The sequence below is a fragment of the Sesamum indicum genome, linkage group LG9 (assembly GCF_026168435.1).
Source record: "Sesamum indicum cultivar Baizhima isolate 11 linkage group LG9, ASM2616843v1, whole genome shotgun sequence".
Classification (NCBI taxonomy): domain Eukaryota; kingdom Viridiplantae; phylum Streptophyta; class Magnoliopsida; order Lamiales; family Pedaliaceae; genus Sesamum; species Sesamum indicum.
In genome coordinates, this window is record NC_142665.1 from 8,203,330 (window position 1) to 8,224,241 (window position 20,912).

A 20,912-nucleotide genomic window follows, 5' to 3' on the forward strand; every position below is an offset into this window, starting at 1 on the left:
CGCGATTTTTAATCGAGTCTGCTCGTTTTGAGTTCTTGTTCACTTAAACTTTGATTTATTGTTTTTATTATTTTTTTTGTTTTGGAAAATTATTGTTTTCAGTATACTAATTTTACTCACTATTAATTTTAATCCCGTAAATATATGTCATTTATTAATTTAGTCCTTTAATTTATAAAGATGATGAAATTAATCATCTGATCTCTATTAATTTAGTCTTTTAATTTACGAAGATGATGAAATTAAATCCTCTAGTGGTTGGGAAGTTCAATTTTTAGCCATATTGAATATATTTTGATTTTTTAATCCTATATGGTACAAGAAATTAGTTGGCAGCCTTTTCCGTGAGGTGGCAATGTGATATGGTAATAAGTTTAAAGGATATTTGTAAATGTCAACTTGAATTTCAGATGGGATATATTTTCCTCTTTTGATATTTTTATAAAATTATGAACCAATTAAAATTATTTGAACTTAATTTGGTATCATTTGTTATCATTATTATAATGTGTCATATTTATTAATTTTAATTTGTATTATCATAAAAATTATTTTTCTATATTTTCTAAGAAAGATATCAAAATTAAAATTCTCTTTATCAGATTTACATTAAAAAAATAAATTAAGATTGTACTGTAAATTATGTCAATATGAATTTCAAGTAAGATACAAATTTTCTTCTAAATTTAAAAGTTATTCAGTAAAAAGCATACTTACACAAATAATTTCTAATACATTAATTCTAACTATGTAAATTGAAATGTTAAGAATAAAATTTATCAAATAAATAAATAAGCCAAACAATCTTTAAAGATAAATAAACTGGACGACGACATATATATAATAGCAAGTGTGGCACATCCTATGTATGTATATAACTATTAAAAATGAATCAAATAAAATATTTATATAAATTGTATATCATTAATTTTTATAGTTTTAAAAAGTACCTAATAATATATTAAGATAATAAATTAGTATAAATATTTTGATTTATAAAACAAATTGACAAATAAAGATAACAAATAATGTAGGAAAACCAATTACTTGAATGAAAATAACCACCATAAAATCATGATAAATGGAGAAGTTAAAAAATAATTAATTAATTTAATTTTTTTAAAAAAATAACATAATAAAATTAAGCGAGATACCAAGAGGGTGCTCTTATTTTATATTATAGCATAGATGTAGATTGTAGCACAAATATAGCATGAATCATTGTCAATTATATTAAATTATAAATGCCAATTTAATCACATTTATATTATTGTACTTCACTCATGAAAAAATTATTAATTTAAATGAATCCAACATCTAATCGAGTCAATAACATGTGAATAGATAAATATAAATTTTATAATTTAAAGAATTTGTAAATTCATTAATTTAAGAACAATATTTTACTTATTATTGATGTTAAACACTATTTTTTTGCTATACGACCTCTTAAACAAAATTAATAATAAGAATGTAAGCATATAAAAAAAAAGCATGACAAAATAGTCATATATATAAAAAAATGAAAAAAAAAGAATAAACAAAAGATAGAAATAAAATAATTATATTTTTTATTAAAAAAATATCTTCTAAGAAGATAAATAAAAATATTATAGGGTATCTATATCCAACTAACCGGTTACCAGTAAACCATATCTCTCAAGCGGCTGAGATACTCTAGTCGACTTCCGAAGAATTGGAATATCTTCTCTGGGAACCACAAGTACTAAGGATGATGCTATTGCTACCTCAGGCCTTGCTTCACTTGACTCCTCAAGAAGCAACTCCTCACGTTGGGTATCCGATGAAAAATCCTTTTTCAGAAACACTGCATCTCTCGAAACAAACACCTTTTCTTTTTAGGGATCATAAAAATAATTGTCCCAGAGTTCCTTTGGATATCCGGTGAACCTCTACAAACTAGATCTGGAATCCAATTTATCTCCCACCCTAAGGTATTTACAGAAAGCAGACTTGCCATACCATATCTCATATGATGTCTTGGACACAGTCTTAGATGGTGTTTTTGGAAAACATCCTGATATTCATTTTCAATTTTTTCTAATGTTTCTTCCCCCATCTTAGCATTCAATGGTTGTATATTGATTTAAGTTAAGTGATCAAACAAGCAATAGGTTCCTCTTTTCTCAAGGACAGAACTATAAAATGCATAGTATGATATCATACCATGTTAGATTGGCATGTGATAATTTTTTATAGAGAAAAAAGTATTATTTTAGTTTGTTAAGTATGGCTAATTTTAATTGTAGTCCGATAATTATGTCCATTTTTTGTTTAGGTCCAGTAACTTACGAAATTGCTTACTTTTAGTCATCTGGCAGATTTTCGGACAATTTTACCCCTATGAGTGCATATGGACTAAAACTGCCTTTCAAAGTTGCATAAGGGTAAAATTGTCCGAAAATCTGTCAGAGGACTAAAAGTCAGCAATTTCGTAAGTTACTGGATCTAAAAAAAAGGACATAGTTATCGGACTAAAATTAAAATTTGGCATACTTAGCGGACTAAAATAATACTTTTTCCTTTTTTATATATATACTAAAATTATATTTATATAACATTAACTTATTTATTTTTAATACAAAATGGAGAGAAGGATTGTTCACTAAAATTATAAAAAATAGTCTTTTCTTGTCAATCTGTTATCTTTGTATCAAACAAGTAAAAATATTTGAGATTTACTCCCCTTAACATACCAAACAATTTGAACAAAAACTTGTATTTTTCCCTTCGCCTTTTTAATTACTTCCCTTTTCATCTCAGTTGAATCAAACAAAACTTTAGTTTATGTAATATCTTTTACAAGATTGTCTGAAACATCCTTGCTAACCCATTAAGATCCATAACCTCTTACTTTAATTATCCTTTCCATAATGCTTTCGCACTGGAGAGATGACATTAATATAATAGAGAAAATTTTGTTTTGTCATTCGAACTATATCCGTTTTTATATTTTGTCATCTAATTCTTATTTAAGTGTTTTAATTAATCGTCGCAAGTTTGCGAAATTTGTACTTTTTCATAAATAACCATTTTTCAGATGATTTTTCTGACGAAAAAATATCACATGTAGTGCATATCTGATATTTAAAGTTATTGTGATGACATGTCACTGCATCTATGTTCTTTCCGCAAAAAAAAAAAAGAAAAAAAATACAAGAAAACAGTCATATATAAAAAAGTGTAAATTTTGCAAAATTAAGATAATAATTGACAAAAAAAATAAATAAATAAATGATAAAATATAAAAATAAGAATATTGATATGGAAAAAGTATATGAAAAAAATTAATTGGTCTCTGTTGAATCTACAGCAACTAAATTCAATATTCCTTGTGTCATTTCCAGGATTATGTCCTACATCACTTCAAGCACATATTGACTGCATATCAGTGGAAATCTTCAAGAGGCTCTAAATAAGGAGATCTTCCTTCTCCATATCTTTTTATACTTAGGGTTAATTATATTTAAATTTCCATCAGAAATGTAAATTACATTTTTTTCCCAAAATAAAATTAAAATTAAACCTAGTCTCCAAAAATTTTCTTTACACTTGGCACCCTTTCGTAAGTTTTGAACGAAAAATACTAATACTAACAAAATATATAGATATATATGTATATATATATATAATTTTAATTTTGCCCCTCGTTTAATTATTGTTGGTGAGTGTTTGCAAGAGCTATCAGAAAAACAATTTTCAATTTCTGACTGTCATAAAGCACTTTCAATGTGTTTGGAATGCCAACTTCTACTTCTAAAGTTGTTAAGAGAAGCACTTTTAGGCCAAAAGGGTGCTTCTAGCTGCTTTGATTTTTTTTTGTTTATAATCCAGCTTTGTTTTTTATTATTTACCCTCGTTATAATAATTTTAATTCAACTTTACAGATTTTAGTTTATTTTAAAAGTTACATATTTAAAGTGGATATTTAAATTTTTATATAATTCGAATAATTTGACAAACATTTTAATTGATGTATTATCTAATTGTATCATTCCTACATCATTAAAAAAATATTAACTAAAAGACTATGATTAATTAAGAAGTTGTTGGGCACTTGATACATAAATAATGCGTTCGGCCACTCGTTGGCCTGGTCCATTTGAAGACCCAATTTGTGCAGAAATTTGGTACAAGGGCCTGGAGGTGCGCAAGGCACAAGAGGGATTAGCCCCTATGTGTGGATTTATCCTCAACAACCGCTTGAACCGAGTACGTTGGCATTCAGCCTCCTCATCCGCTGCAGCTATAAAAGCCAATTCCCCCCCCCCCCCCCCCTGTTTAGGGTAATGTGACCTTAAAACAAACACACCTATGAACTCATGTCCAAGCATTCTTCTAAGCAAAATCATTCTGTTATTTCCTAAGCATATGTTGAGTTTATTCCCTTTGTAATTTATTTTATTATCATCAACTATTGATTAGTCATCGAAGTGCTAACATTATTTATAGGTCCCTTTATCAAGTTTGCTAAAGATTTGACCCAAAGATTTGAAGTCCAATAATTTTCTTAACGAACACTTTTTTCTCGCATCAAGTAACGTTGGCCATGGGAACACCGAACTAAGGCGGAATAATCAATGGAAACCCCAAACAACAATTTGAACAAGTGAAAGGTTGTGGAGGTAGCCGGTAATGCTCAAACTCTTTAGGTGGTGGGAGGGGACCCCCTTGGCCCCAAGTGGACCCATGGAAGCGGGATCTTCCAGGTACTCATCAAGCCCCTAGCTGATTCCATGCGTAACAGCACCTCGTCTGTCACCTCTTCAAAAAAGTTATCTCTAGGGCTATTGGAGACTATACAGTAGATGATCGCTTCAATAGTACAAGCGTAGTTGATGGCTATAACTCAAGTGCCTGTGGTGGCTCCTGCAACTGTGGAGGCACAAAGTGAGCAAGAGGTGCCCCGTGCTCAAAGGCCGTTGGCTCCCATTAGGAAGTAGGGCCAGCCCCACTAGAGAAGGTTCCCCCTTAGTGGATAACCCGCCTGAAATGCTTGTAGAAGCGACTTCAAGATGTACGAAACCAGGTAATGGGAGTCCCGATGGAGGAGCTACTTGGCGTCCCCTTCATTGAGGGGGTTATGATGGATTAGCTTTCCCTAGATTCTCGGACTCCAACTATTGCGGAGTATGATGGTATACGAATCCCTAGGAGCACCTATCTCGATTCAAAAACACGACTCTCTTACACCATTACGCAGATGGAATCATGTGTCGAGTATTCGTTACTACTTTCGCCAGGGTAGCCTTGCAATGGTTCAACCAACTACTTGCAGGGGCAATTGGGAACTTTTAGAAATTTTGGTCCTTGTTTATACATCAATTTGCTAGCAACAAAAAATATCAAAAGACGGAGTTCAGGCTCTTTAAAGTCCTCCAAAAGGATGGGGCATCCCTAAGATATTACCTCCACCTCTTCAGCATAGCTACCCTAGAGGTACCTTCAGCTACCCAAGAGGCCAAGGCCAACGCCTTCTCCTAATTGTTGCTGGATGGAGATTTCTTTAAGTTCCTGGCAGGGAAGCCAACCCCGAGGTTTTCAGCCTCTTGGCCTGAGAGCCAAGTATATCAATATAGAGGATACGCAAGACTACAAGAGTAAAGAATGGGGCAAAAGAAGAAACATTCCAATAAGAAAAGGTCTTCTGAAAAGCCAAAATTGGAGTTTCAAGATAAGAAACTGTCACTCTAAAGAGGATAGCCCATGTACACACTCTTGAATGCCTCTATTTATGCAGTTGTTGTGCAGTTGAAGGCAAAGAATTGTTTACATAACCCCAAATGGCTAAAAAAGGACCTACCCAACCCAAGTCCGACAAATATTATCGCTTCCACAATGATTTTGAGTATACTAGAGAGGAATGTCGGCATTTAAAGAATGAGATAGAGCGACTCATTTAAAATGGAAACCTATAGGAGTGTGTGTATTGAGAAAAGACTCAGGGTACGCGTCTCTACCAAAAACACGAATATACTAAAGGAAAGGATGGGCGCAATCCCCAGGCGCTCTAAGGACCCCAATTACCAGCGGAAAGGGTTAATTCGCATGATTGTTAGAGGACTTATGGGAGAAGATACCCACATAGCATGAAAAGCCCAAATACTAGGGTGGAGGGAGTCGTCCCAGAAAAAATCCTAGATATAAAAACTATACAGCTCCAAAAGTAAGACCTTGACTTTAGGCCCTATTCTCTTGGACACGACCTAAGCAAAACAATAATAACAATATACTCATCAAAATTTCAACTCGATAACCAGAACAACTATGAGTGCTAATCATTCAGCCTTCTTTTGGAATAACCTTCATCTCTTTTCTAGGTCAGCTAGATCTTGACTTGTCCATGTTATCACCTGTATTTGGAGAAGAAAATTCGAAATACGTAAACAAAAGTTTAGTGAGGCCATGGATGAGTGCACGTGGAAGAAAATAGTCATTATAAAAACTTTATCAAATTAGTTAAACACATTTTATTAAATGGCAATAATAAAGACACGTCTTTGAAAATCATATCAAGCAAGGACCGAGTCACATAATCATCATCTTATATCTCCGGAAAGACCGTTTGCTAGCTTATCCTTTATGCAAGAAGCAATCCCACAACCGCATAGAACTAGCATGCCTAGGTACATAGCAACGTCAACCACTTGCAGACAACCTCCAACTTGTCAATGAAATGACATCCAAGTGGAAATTGAACAATGAAGCCTCAACGGGTAGCCCAATGCTCTGGGCTAAAGTGTCCACTCCTGGGGCCATTGACTGCTCATCAAGAAACACATGATCAAATCTGTAAAATCAGTCGAAAAATCATATAGAAAATAGACCATCGTAAAGATCGCATGCAATTATATGAAAAACTGAATATTATCAAGAAAATGGGGTAAATGGGGTCTCTTTGATACTCATAAACTCTATAGGTAGCTTTCAATGGAAGTTCATAACGAGTTTGGACTCCCCTTGTGAAAGATGAAAGGTGGATAACTTAGAGGCTCGCTAATCTAAGGAGTAACTCAGCACCCTCCGCCACAAAATAGGGGCGATTGAAAGTTACACAAAGAATGCATTCAGTCCAAGCTTTGGCCTAACCCATTTGAAGACCCAATCCATGCAGAAATTTGGTATGAGGGCCTAGAGGTGCATAAGGCCCAAAAGGGAATAGCCCCCCATGATTTGATGGATGGGCCGTGATCGATGCTCATTAGCCTGAGACACTTGGTCCTACTGGGAATCAATTTGGCCATTCCTCCTAATGGTAAGAGACCATTTGGTCTGAGAGTGAATAAGCACCCACGTAGACTATGATAAGGACAAATCATTGGATGTTGCTCACATTCCTAACAACCCTTTAGAATCTCGAGGTATTATCCCTCAGGAATCTTATCCCATCACAGTCAGCATTCCTTGGTGATCTCTGCCAATCTCCCTGATTTTGTGAAAACTTACCCTCAGCAACCGTTGAAACTGAGTCCCCCGAGATCCTGCCTCCTAATCCACTTGGGGCTTAAACTATAAAATCTAAAAGCCTATTTGGTTGTGTTTTCAATGAGATTTTTTTCACTTTTCACTATTTGGGTAGTTGGGATTTTGTTTGGTCAAGCCATTTTCATTGAGAATACATTCTTATTTTAATTTTCAAATTTTTGAAATTATAGGTCACATGGGTTTGTCATACTTGTCTTATCTTGTCAGCATGTCTTTTCTTGTTTCAAATCAATTAAAATTATTTCAAATGGCAAGACTCACTTTGATTATTTTATAATTTCACATATTCAATCAATTTGGTCATCTGTCACATCAAAAATACATATACCTATATTCAACATTCTCACACCTATATACCTACATTTGGAAACAACTAATCCAAATATATTCTCAATTTTCGCACAAAAACCAATAAAGCATTTCTACCCATTTCTAAATGTTGGAAACTGAAAATGAAAATAAAAACACAACCAAACGGGGCTTAATCTTTCCCTCCAGTTTAGGGTAATGTGATCTTAATAGAAGTACATCTATCAACTCTAAAGCATTGTTCTTAGCAAATTCATTCGTCTATTTTATAAGTATTCATTGCTAGTTTATTCTTTTTGGAATTTATCATTTTATCATCAATTATTAATTTGATCATCGGAGTACTGACATACTCTTTGTAGGTTCCCTTTATCATGTTTGCTAAAGATTCGGCCCAAACTTTTGAAGTCCAAAAAATTCCATAACGAGCACTTTTTGCTCACATTAGATATCATATAAGTTTAATTGTCGTGTATGAATCAATAGTTATATTACTTGATGTTAGCATTATTAAATTAAACATTCATTTTTTTTGTTGATATTTTTAAAAAATTAATCTAAATGATACTAATCAAAATAAAATTTATTATTTTTATGAAAAAATAGTTTTATTTAACAAACAACGAGTGCAAATATATTAAAAAATTGTATCTTTTATGATAAGAAGACCAAATAGTCTTTAATAATTAAGTTTATTTTAAAAGTGATTTTTTTCTAAATACTATTAAAGTTAACTTTTATCTATTTTTTCCTTTCTTTACAAACATTACCCACATTTAATTTTGCTAGAACTTTCAACTTTTTTTTACAAAAAATCACTTTCCTAAAAATAATTTTTTTTTGCAAACACTCCGTTGTTACATAACATACACAAATTATGACCCATTTATATGTCAAGAACCGAGAGTCATGAACTTACTTAAAACATTTTAAACTCGTACAAATAAGATGTTAATAAAATTTAGGGAAAAATTATATTTAAACTTCCTTTAAAAATATAAGATGAACCTTTTTCCCAATAAAGTTTTAAAATTACACTTACACCCATTTCAAAATTTTATCATTTATACCTTACGCTCTTTCGTTATGGTTTGGACGAAAAATACTGAATTAGCAAAAAAATTACATAAATTTTTAATTTGACCCACTCATTTAACATTTTCATGTTATAATTTTATACTTAAAAGAAAAAAAATAATAAAATTAACATCACTCTATATATTTATATATTATATTTATTCCTTTATAAGTATATATATACATATGGGAACGTTAAATGAAGGACAAAACTAAAAGTCTACGTAATTTCTTTTGTTGATGTTATATTTTCTATCTATACCCTAACGGAAGAGGCTCATGTATAAATAAAATTTTCGGAGGAGGTGTAAGTAAAATTTCAAAACTTTTTAGGAAAAAGTGTAATTTCATACTTTTAGAGGGTCTCTAAATGTAATTAACCCTAAAATTTATAAAATGTCAAATCTTATTTTAAAAATAATTTTTTTGAACTATTTGAATAAATTAAGATACTATTTTTATAAGTCTTAGAATTAAAATGTGAATCAATATTTACGCAGAAACTAACTCATAATATCTTAAAATTAAATTTAAAACTCAATATTTCTTTTAGAAAAACTTATAAACTCCTAACATATAATTTTTGAATTTCATAAACCCATTTTTTATAAAATTCAATAACACTTTATATTATTGTTTCTATAGAACCTCAAACATCTAACGAAATAATTAAAAAGAAAAAGTATAAATCCATCCAGCACCATGTGATATGTGTTGCTGCAAATTGAGTTGTAGAGAACTAGAGCCAACCCTCTTCAACCAAAAAGGTGAAACATATCCTCATCAATCTGAACAAGCCGCAAACTGAAACTTTAAGCCACTTAAATCATAAATAACAGCATTATAGCAACATCAAGTTGCTTTAAAATGCTTTACAGTATCCTTTCATCTCCTCATTTATTAGTACATAACACTACTCAGATACTCTTACATTCACCTCTGGATATGATCTTGACATTCTTGTTTCATTGCTAGGCCAAGTTCTTACAGAACAACTGACCGACTAACGTGATCGGTTTGGTGTGAACATTCTCCTTAAACCCAACAAAAGAAGCAATAGCCCGACATAGTCAAATTTGTAAGCCAATCTAATGAAGTCCATCTTAAACTCATTCCATGGAGGATGTCTCGGCTCGAGTTCCAAAAAGAAAGTTCTGTGCATAACTGGTTTCTCGTGGCTGAATGTGTCAAAGGAGTACTTGCCATGGTACCTCCCGAAACCACTAGGACCGACACCTCCAAAAGGCAGCCCATCACATATAAACTGCAGTACAGGTAATGTCATCAAGATGCTCAGTCTCACCTTGAGGGCATCAAAAAGAACAGGACACAAGATTTATGTAGTTCACAAAAATCGGACTATGTCCACTGGTGAAGAGGAGAGTATTTCACTATATCAGGACAAGGTACAAAAGTAGTGCACAATGGCTCACAAAAGTTAACCTATAGCTTATAAATTTAATTAGCATAGGGTGTAATGGATCAAACGTTTTTTCTTACCTCCGCTCTGTTTCAGAAAAAGGGTCTATCGACTTCGGGCCTAGGAATTTAAGACATGCCATACCAACAACAAGGAAAGGAGGCCTACCTGGATCAGGGAATCATTAAATACCACACTCCCAGATGATGTTTCTTGCAAAATTTGTTCCTTTAGTTTCCCATTTTTGGTAAATCCATAAATGGTGAGAGGCTTTGGTCTAGCATTGATGAAGTCAATGCTTTCTTCAATGTTATCAAGCTGCAATGAAAAATCTTTGTTATTGGAGAGGAAATAGTTTCAGCAGTGTGTAAAACATTGCACTACAGTTGTTAGGAATGTATTGATTTTACTGTGATGATGGGGAGCAATGGCCCAAATATTTCTTCAGTCATAATCTGAGAATCTAGTGGAGGATCCAGTAAAATTGTCGGCTCGATCATCCTGTAAATGTGCAATAATTTTCAGGTGCTTCTTTGCGTTTATAAAGCAGAAGTAGAGGAAGCAGGAAGCCGAGAACTAACAATTTTTCTCTGTTGATTGAGCCACCATAAACAATGGAAGCCGCCACACCAGGTTCCTCAAGAAATTTGCATATCCTATCAAAGTGTTGGTTGTTCACAATTCTACAAATATTCTGCAATTTTTCCATGTTTTCGCCGTAAAATCTTTTGATACAACTCTTCAGTGATTCAACCTGAAAGACACCATAAAAGATGGACTTTAATTAGGTTTGCTCAGGAAAATGCCCCAAATATTGGATGGAGGATTAGCTAAATACCAGAAGTGAAGCAAACTTTTGCTGCACGAGCACATAATCGATTCCTATGCATGCTTGTCCAGCACATGATCCCCACTTCCCACTTGCTATTCTCTTCACAGCCACCTTAAACCAGAATACAAACACAAAAAATAAGAAAAAGCATTTTAAGAATTATAAATAACATAGGTCTTAGAGTGTTTCTTTACGGTACCACTAACTAAAGCTGTGGAAAGAGTGACCATAAAATAGATGTGAACAATTTTTCAGTTTTCATATCCATCATCTCTTAATCAGATGGTTTTATTTATAACCGAGTGTACTTGTAGTCTTGTTCGAAATAGATACTAGACACCTTAAAATCTGAGTCAGAAAAAGAGTCTAGAATGACAGGACATTTTCCACCCAGCTCTAGAGTCACCGGTGTCAAATGCTTTGCTGCTGCAGACATGATTGTACGCCCTACTCGTGGACTCCCTGGAACAATAGTTAAGAAAGTGAAAACTATGTTTCAATTTGCATTTGAGGAAGTTTTCAAAAACCATGACGTCGTAGTCTGTCCATTTGGAAACATGGTCATACAGAGAAGCATGATTAATTAAATATCAACATATTTTTTAAAGAATTCTGCACAAGAAACAAAAAATTCCAAGAAAGGGAACCTGTGAAGAATATTTTGTCCCATGGATGCTGCAATAGTTGTTCGGCAACATCACTTCCACCTTCGATAATTTTAATGGCTTCAGAGTCTAAGTAACATGGAATTGTACGACACAGTAAAGAAGAACATGCTGGTGCTAGCTCGGAAGGCTTTATGACCACTGTGTTTCCAGCAGATATTGCCCCAATTAAAGGATCCAGTGTAAGAGCTGAATAAAGACCCCGAGCATTAGTATAAAGGATCACAAGAGCTCTAAGCATATTAATTTTAATTTTTTATGAAGAAAAAGTAATGTAAGAAACTTCTGGTTAATGTTAATCTTGCTTAAACCTTAAAGGGACAGATTTGCACAAATCCGTTGACAAGTGAAAACATGATGAATGAGAATTACAAGTAACTCACAGAAGGGGAAATTCCAGGATCCAATTATGAGTACGGTACCCAGTGGCTCTGGCAACACTTCTGCTCTTGATGGAAACAAAAGCAAGGGTAGCTGGGCCTGGACATGCCATCCACAATTATATAGTTTAGACATATTAAATAGTTGTACCTTCGACCAATGGCTTCTCTTTTAGTAATCCTTAAGCAGAATATAATACCATATTCTAACCCCCATTATTTTATTGCCATTAAAGATCGACTCCTGCAAACTGATGATACTACAAAAATCCAAATCAGCTAGGTCAGAATTTCTCAAGTTAGCTCTCTCCCTCACAATGGGATATGCCTTGATTTGCCCTATTTCACTATACTAGATTATCTATCAACACAAGAACTATACATTTTTTAGATAACCGAGCTACAACAACATAAATCCAGAGTATCTCCGTAAACTAATAGCAATTTCCTCATCATAGGCATACAAATCTCTTAGAGATGAAAATACACTTTCATGAAGAGGGGGATGAGACTAATAGGGTGTTAGGAAAATTATTTAGAAAATCTCACAAACTCATACATCTAATAAGATGTTTTTGGAACATATAAGATGTCAATCTTATTTTAAAATAAGTTCTTGAAGTGTAGAAATAAAATAAGATGATAGAAGTTATAAGATGTCGGTAATGAGAACTTTGTAATTTATTTGAAGAAGTTTGTTAAGATCTTGAAAATAAGTTAGAAACTCCTTACATTTTAAAAAGGGGTTATAATCTTATAACCTCTTATTTTTTGAGCTTATAAGCTCACCCAAAAACCCAGTAGAATTGGAAGCTGTAAATCTTCTCAGAGACTTCTCTCATGCTCTTGCACTATCTATCCCTATGAGAAACGGAAACTGATGAAATTCCATTTGATAAAATAGTACTACCTTTTTCGGTGCCATCCATTTCTTGATGTTCAGCAAAGAGTGTTCTGCTGATTTTTTCACCAATCCAATCTGCAATGTGAGATCAGGGGGTGGGGAAAGAAAAAAAGATTGGACACTGAGCCAGCAGAAGATGACAAAAGTTACTGGTTTCTTTCAATTTTCCTGCTTCAGGGACTGAATTATTGCATTATTCAAGTATGCTAATTGTCAATAAACAGACAAGATTTACAAATAACCACAAAAATTACTACAACCCTTTTCATTTTAGGACAAGTAATCAAAATTATAGGCAAAAAGCACACCTTTACGTACAATCTAAAAATAAACACAAAAGTTCATGCAATCCTTTACAGCTTAGGACAAGTAACCAAAATTATAGGCAAAAAGCACAGCCTTCTTTAGATACAATCTAACAAATAACCATATGATTGCGCAATTTCACAAATGACCAATGGACTGATTTCATTTTCTGCAAAACACAAACCATAAAGACCAAAAATGACGGCCTTTTCTTTTATAGAAAGAAAAAACAAAAAACGAGAAAAAGCATTGACACAAAGTAATCCCCAATATCAATCTCTGCTTCGCATCACGGAAACCATCGAAGCCCAAACTTCTGCTAAAACCCCGTTTGATATTTCGCAAATTTCCAGCATTCATATTAACCACAAACCACAGAGAGAGAGAGAGTGAAATCTGAAGGAACTACAAACAAACAAACAAAAGACCTCATCGCGGTAAGCTTCAACAGGGTGTTTCCCAAGATCCTGTTCCAAGGCTTCAAGAATCTGGGCTTCGTTTTCTGCTAAATATTTAACAAGGGCTAGAAGTTGGGCTTTCCTCCAATCAACTCCTCTGGTTCTCCCGCTTCTGAAAGTTCGCCTCAGCCCCTCCAATCCCTCCATCTCTAAACCCTCCGACAGTCGCTTCAACTCTATGTATGCAATAATTGTCTTGCTAACATATTAATAGGCATTGACGTTACTTGATCCAGCATTGAATGCAAGCTGCTCACCCATCACTCGTCAGCCACGAATTAAAGACGGGCCCAGCTCGCCAGCTGCCATCTACTTCTTCCCCATCTTCAGGCAGCATGACTTTCACGCCGCCTAATTCAAGCTAGAGCTCGGGTTAAAACTTCAAAGTGACATAAATGCTGGATTGTTATGAAACTCGGGAAGCAGCCGTACCTGTAGGTTGAAAATTTCTAGAGAATGCCGTAAACGAGTAAAGTGTTTCTAATGGAGAAGTAACAGAAAGAGAGAAAGAAAAAGGAAGAAGAAACGAGAACAAGAGAGAGAAAGAGGGTTTTTGGATTGTGTTTGGATTTGTAATTTGAGTGTTTTGGTTTTGTGTTTTGGAAATAGAGATAGAAAAATAAAAATAAATAAGTATGTGTTTGAAATAGATAGTATATTTGGATTTGTGTTTTGATAAAATATAAAATAATTTAAAATAAGTGGTGTATGTTTGATGTTGGAATATATGAGACAAGTTACTGTTGGATGTCAAATCATGTCTTTTTTTGTATATATTTCTTAATATAATTGTATATGTATATAATAGTTTGTTTGTTAGTGAAATATAGTATATATATTTAAATTAAGTAATTATCTTTGTTAAATATTTTTTTAACATTTTAAATAATAATTACAAATTTAATGAATAATTTACTGCACTGTAGTATTGTCTCGAAAATGATCTTGTTACACCTACAATTTGGACTAAAAAAATATAATATATAAACATTTGAATAATAGATATTTTTAATTAAGTATGTATTATTGGTATATTGTCCTCAATTTTCAAATTTCTCAAATATTACACTGAAGTATTAAAAATTTTGAGTTCGAAATATTAAAATAGTGTAAGTTCAAAAAATTTGTAATTAATATTTAGTAAATTTAAGTATAGTAATGTGATGAAAATACATTCGTTAGACCTTATATTCGGATTGATTAATTATAATAGATAATTAAAGTAATAAAAAATATGAATTTCGTATATAGTACTATTGTATTATTCGCAATATACAAAACTAAGTAATTTATTGAGGTAGAAAATTTTAAAATATTTTTAGTCAGTAGCATTGATAGTAAATATTTTTAATATCAATATTTTTGTAAGTTAAAAATTATTTTTATATATAATTGTTGCTTAGATTTAACATATAGCATATATATTAAATAATATATAATATACATTATATAGATAATTTAGAAAAATTCACTATATCTCATTTGCTTTGGTGTGGAGTTTATTACTTTATATTAAATAATAATTAAAAATTAAATAAATAATTATATGCACTACAGTATTATGTTGAAAATGATTTCATCCGTCTTTATATTCGTGGTGAAAATATTTAATTGATAAATCAAATAATAAGTAATTGCATTACGCATGCAGTAATTATACAGTGTCCACACGGTTCAAATTTTGAAAAAATTTTCGTTCAAATAGAAAACTATATAGAGTCCAAAACATGTAAATAATCAAAGTTGAATTAATTAGCATTGATTAGTTAAAAACAGAACAATTAAAATTATTTTTAATCATGACATACAAGGCTGTCAATTTTTAGGGAATGATGAAAATGTAATTACACAACTGCACGATATATAAGAAATAAATGCATTTGACACTCACAAACTGCTCGATTAGTTTTTTTCTTCTTAATGATTAAATCAATATTCGACTTGAAAGTTTCCCAGTCGGCATTGTATGCCTAAGGACTGTCACGACGGCGTGGTGGTAGTCCTCGTGGTCGCGGCGAGCGCGTTGTCCTGTCTCCCTCACTGTACGTCTGGGCACTCCGATCAAACTGCACAGCAATCCGACGAATGTAGTCAGTCCATGATCCGATCCCCCCCACTTCCGAGCCCGTGTCAATACTGCGTCGTGCAGCTACTGAGGTATTACATGCTAGCGCCGAGCCACCATCTCCACGAGCTACATGGTCCACTGCATCCCATCTAGCGATGTGCATATGTGACTGTAACAATGGGGCAGTAGATTCCGATATAACAATAGGTGCATCCACGCTTTCTCTCACCGGATTACGCACGGTGTTACCACTTTCGTCATTTCCTACTTCGTTTTGTGCCTTAATAGGAACGCCTGGTAACCTGATGGGCCCCCACACCTCTAACATGCTGGGATAATGTGGCTCTGGATACTTATAGTACCGTCTAGCCAATGAAAAACGCTGTAAAAAGGGTCCAATTATAAATTTGTTAGCATTGGAAATTACAATATTATTTTCAAATGATGATTGTTAAGTAGCTGTAATCAGATTGGAATTAAAATGACGTACCCGTAACGCATGTGGTCGTAGCTCTACCTGAAACACCATAATAAATGTTTCAATATCATAATAAATCCCTGGTATCTGAGTGATGCCTTAGAACTGTTGAAATTGATTTTTATATTCGTAGAATTTATCATGGACTAGGTCTCAGGTGTAAGGATATCCAAAATGGCTATGTAATCCACGTGCCCAGTGACCCATCTGCGCCTCCGCAAGTGCATCGTCTCTCATAGGCGCCCGAGTGTTGTCGTCAAGTATCATCCACATGAAGCGCTGCTCAATATTTAAACTCCAATGGTCGTCCTGTGGAAATCCAGCACTCTCCAGATATCTGCAGTATGCCATGGCTGCAAAGAATTACGGTCAGGAAAATAATTACTGTGCAAAATCGCACCACATATACAGTTGAAAAATATAAAAAAATGTCAATTTGTTTAAAACTACTATCTAAACAGTTTTACAATTGTAAACAATCAAGCACACTCTATAATTCTTCATGCAAATAGTACTAAACGATATTATAGCGTAACATTCCAAGACAAAGTTACATTAGGAAAGTAGTTTTAATAGTTTACATATGAATCAACACTGTCCACTACGTTCATTGCTAGTTTCGATGGTTGGCTGCCCACATTTGCATTGCTATGCTATCTCGAAGGTTGCGCTAGGTTTCTATCTTATAAGTGGTTGGATGTCCCCTATGGTAGAATGAATCCATGTCAGTCTGAATATCTTTATCTGGTTCGTTGAATATGATGTCATCGTTGCTAAACTTACGGATGAAGTTATGAAGGGCGCAACAGGCAATTACTATATCGACCTGGTGGTTCTGAAGGTAGCTCGGCATCCCCCACTGTAGTATTGGAAAATGTTTCTTCAGTACACCGAAGCATCATTCAATTACATTTCTCAACCTTGAATGTGCATGGTTAAACATGTCCTGTGGGGTATGATATTGACGACCTTGTCCCCTCCACTCAGGTAGGTGATACCTTGTTTCTCAATAAGGAGCTAGGAAACATTGGTAGTTTGCGAAACCCGCATCTACCAAATAATACTTACCTGCATTGTCACAAGGTATCATCATAAAGAGAACCGCTAGTGCCACGTAATTGGTCCTTAAACTAGAGGTTGGTGGAATCTAATTTATATATTACAATGCTCATCGATTGGAGGGAAAGGAAAATTTCGATCCTGTGAAACTGCATGGTCCAGGACACGGGCATCGGCCGCACTTCCTTCCCACCCAACATACACATAAGTTAAATTCATATCGAAATCACATATTGCTAGTACATTCTGTGCTAGGCGGCCTTTCCGTGACCTGTATCGATTTTGGTCAACTTGGGGGACCCATACAGGTACCAACGTTCCATCCATCACTCCAACGCAATCCTACATCGATGTCAACAATTATTTATAGCTAGATGCATGAAATATTATGCTGAACAAGCTTGCATTAATTACGCGGTTGTGAAGACTATGAGATGGTGTTACGACAATGATAGATGTGGTACGTACCTTGAAGTATGGGTAGAAATCTGGGTTATTTGCCACTCTCGGATGTGTGTTTGTAAAATTCAGATGTGTTATTAGTTCTGGCACCATAGCGCACAAGGCAGAAAGCACTCGGTGGAATCTACGATTAATAGTCTCCAATGAGTGTTGAAATCGCTCCATATTGTCACAGTGCCTTTTATGCATGCCGACCGTTTGCATGAAAAGTGCAACCTCCTCAATTGAGGTAACTTTGGACGTCTGACCATGAGGCAGTAAACCTCTACTAGTCAATGCATCAACCAAAGCATAAAAGCATGGTTTGGTCATGCGAATGTTGTCAAAAAACCTTCCTTGGTGTGGGGTCGTCATAATCTCCGCAACCCATCCTGCTCCTTGTAGTGAAGATGTGTTACGTGGCACATTTTTTCTAAATAACTCTGGGCATATTAAATCTCTGAATACGTAAAATTCCTCTGGAACATCAGATTCGTTACTTCCTGGAGTCCCTGAGGCCCCCAGACTCTTACTTGCGAAGTTCGAGTCTAGACCCCCACCAACTCCCGAGCTTGTCATATATCCAATCGTTGATGTATTGCTAAACATAAGCAAGACAAATTAGTCCGTAAGTTACATGCAGTAGATGTCTGTTGGCTGGGGACATGAAAATACTTAACGAGTATGGGTACTTGGTATGAGTGCAATATGAGTAAATCGATATAACATACATGCACGAATACACATAATGAAATCAATTTTTTCCAATTTTCTAAGAATCAAGCAATACAGTCACTTGCCAAAGAGTACAACCATCAGAGTTTATTCTCGTCATTAAGACGTAAAAAGATCGTGCGTGTACTCTGACTGTGAAAACGCTCCAATGCGGTGGTGAAGATGTGTTAGGAAATGGATCGGGTTAAGATGGATAACAGGTGGAATATGAAGGCGATAAAAGACACACGAATTTGTTAACCCAGTTTGGATATAAATCCTACGTCTGGGGGCGATACCAAGTCAGGAGAAAACACTCAAAGAGGAGGAAAATTGAGGAGTACAACACACACACACTTGTATGCAAGTCTTCACCACACGTGAAAGACAACACTCACCCTCGTCTCAACTCTTTCTTTTCTCTCTACTCTATTCTACTTTGCTCTATAAAACAATGCTAATAAGAGTAGTATATATATAGCCATGACTTATCCTTTTTCCAACTCAACTTGGGATTTCTAAGTTGAATCGGGTTATCCTTCTCCAACTCAACTTTGAATCGGGTTATCCTTCTCCAACTCAACTTTGAATCGAGTTATCCTTCTCCAACTCAACTTGGGATTTCTAAGTTGAATCAGGTTATCATTTTCTTCTTCAAATCAATCTTCACAACTTAACAATCTCCCACTTGAAGATTGATTAGCTTTTCTCCACTTCTTTCTTGGTACCGCCGGGTTTGTCCACTCTAGTCATCAAGGCCAGTCGAAGCTGTACACAGCTTCAACTTCTCCATCGCAACCGCCTTGGTCAGCATGTCCGCAGGATTCTTTTCTCCTTGGATCTTCTCCAGCTGCAGTGCCTTCTTCTCCAGAAGTTGTCGGATGAAATGGTACTTGATCTCGATGTGCTTTGTCCGCGAATGGAACGCGGGATTCTTTGCCAGATGGATCGCACTCTGGTTATTGCTATGAAGAATCACATCTGCCTGAGGTTTCCCTAATTCACCCAAGAAGTGTTGCAGCCAAATGAGCTCCTTAGCCGCCTCAGTAACTGCCACGTACTCAGCTTCCGTCGTGGACAGTGTGACAACCTTCTGCAGCTTTGAGACCCAGGATACGGCTGTACCGCCATATGTGAACACGTACCCTGTAGTGCTCCTCCTTTTGTCATAGTCACTCCCTGCAAAATCAGCGTCAACAAACCCAAACAAGGTAAGCTTGCCCTTACCAAACACCAATGCTCGGTCCTTAGTACCCCTTAGGTACCTAAGAATCCATTTCACAGCTTCCCAGTGCATTACTCCTGGATTGCTCATAAAACGGCTAACTACTCCCACTGCATGTGCTATATCCGGTCGAGTACAGATCATAGCATACATCAGGCTCCCAATTGCTGAGGCATACGGTGTGACTCTCATCTTTGCACGTTCGGAGTCAGTCTGGGGCGCATCACTGTTGGATAGTTTGAACTGATTTCCCAATGGCGTTCCAACCGGTTTTGCATTTTCCATCTTGAATCTGCATAATACCTTCTCAATATAATCAGATTGAGATAACCATAATTTACCAATACCTTTGTCCCTTGTGATTTTCATGCCCAATATCTGTCTTGCTTCGCCAAGATCTTTCATGTCAAACTTCCTCGATAACTGATCCTTGAGCCTATTGATCTCTTTGACATTTGATCCTGCTATCAACATGTCATCAACATACAGGAGTAGAATGATAAAAAACTCATCGAACCTCTTCACGTAGCAGCAATGATCAGCATTGCATCTAGAGAAATCTATCTCTAGCATGAAGTTGTCAAACTTCCTGTACCACTGCCGCGGAGCCTGTTTCAATCCATACAGGCTTTTCTTCAGACGACACACCTGCTGATCATCTCCATTATACCCCTCTGGTTGTACCATGTATATCTCCTCCTCAAGATCCCCGTGTAGGAAGGCTGTCTTCACATCCATCTGTTGTAACTCCAAGTTCTCTGCCGCTACCATGCTCAACACAAGACGAATAGTAGTTAACTTGACAACAGGTGTAAAAATATCAGTAAAGTCAATACCGTATCTTTGTTGGAATCCCTTTACTACGAGTCTTGCCTTGTACCGCTTCTTCCCGTCTGATTCTTCCTTAACCCGATAGACCCATTTGTTCTGTAGGGCCTTCTTTCCTTTTGGGAGCTGACACAATTCCCATGTGTTGTTTTTCTTCAACGAGTTCATCTCGTCGTTCATCGCAAGCTCCCACTTGCTCTTGTGGACATCATTGACTGCCTCTGCGTAACATTCGGGTTCTC

General features: G+C 35.1%; 1 protein-coding gene across 1 annotated transcript; it reads right to left on the reverse strand.

Annotated features, from left to right (window-relative positions):
• Positions 1–9,694: 9,694 nt before the first annotated feature.
• Positions 9,695–14,443, reverse strand: ALDH3F1 (aldehyde dehydrogenase 3F1). The gene is made up of 11 exons (XM_011092112.3): positions 14,290–14,443; positions 13,828–14,208; positions 13,100–13,168; positions 12,193–12,289; positions 11,792–11,998; positions 11,485–11,606; positions 11,151–11,255; positions 10,894–11,066; positions 10,723–10,813; positions 10,481–10,630; positions 9,695–10,156 (listed from the first exon to the last, which is right to left on the reverse strand). The coding sequence occupies exons 2-11, from the start codon at positions 14,002–14,004 to the stop codon at positions 9,896–9,898; spliced, it is 1,452 nt and encodes a 483-aa protein (XP_011090414.1). The 5' UTR covers positions 14,005–14,208; positions 14,290–14,443; the 3' UTR covers positions 9,695–9,895.
• Between the last annotated feature and the right edge of the window lie 6,469 nt (positions 14,444–20,912).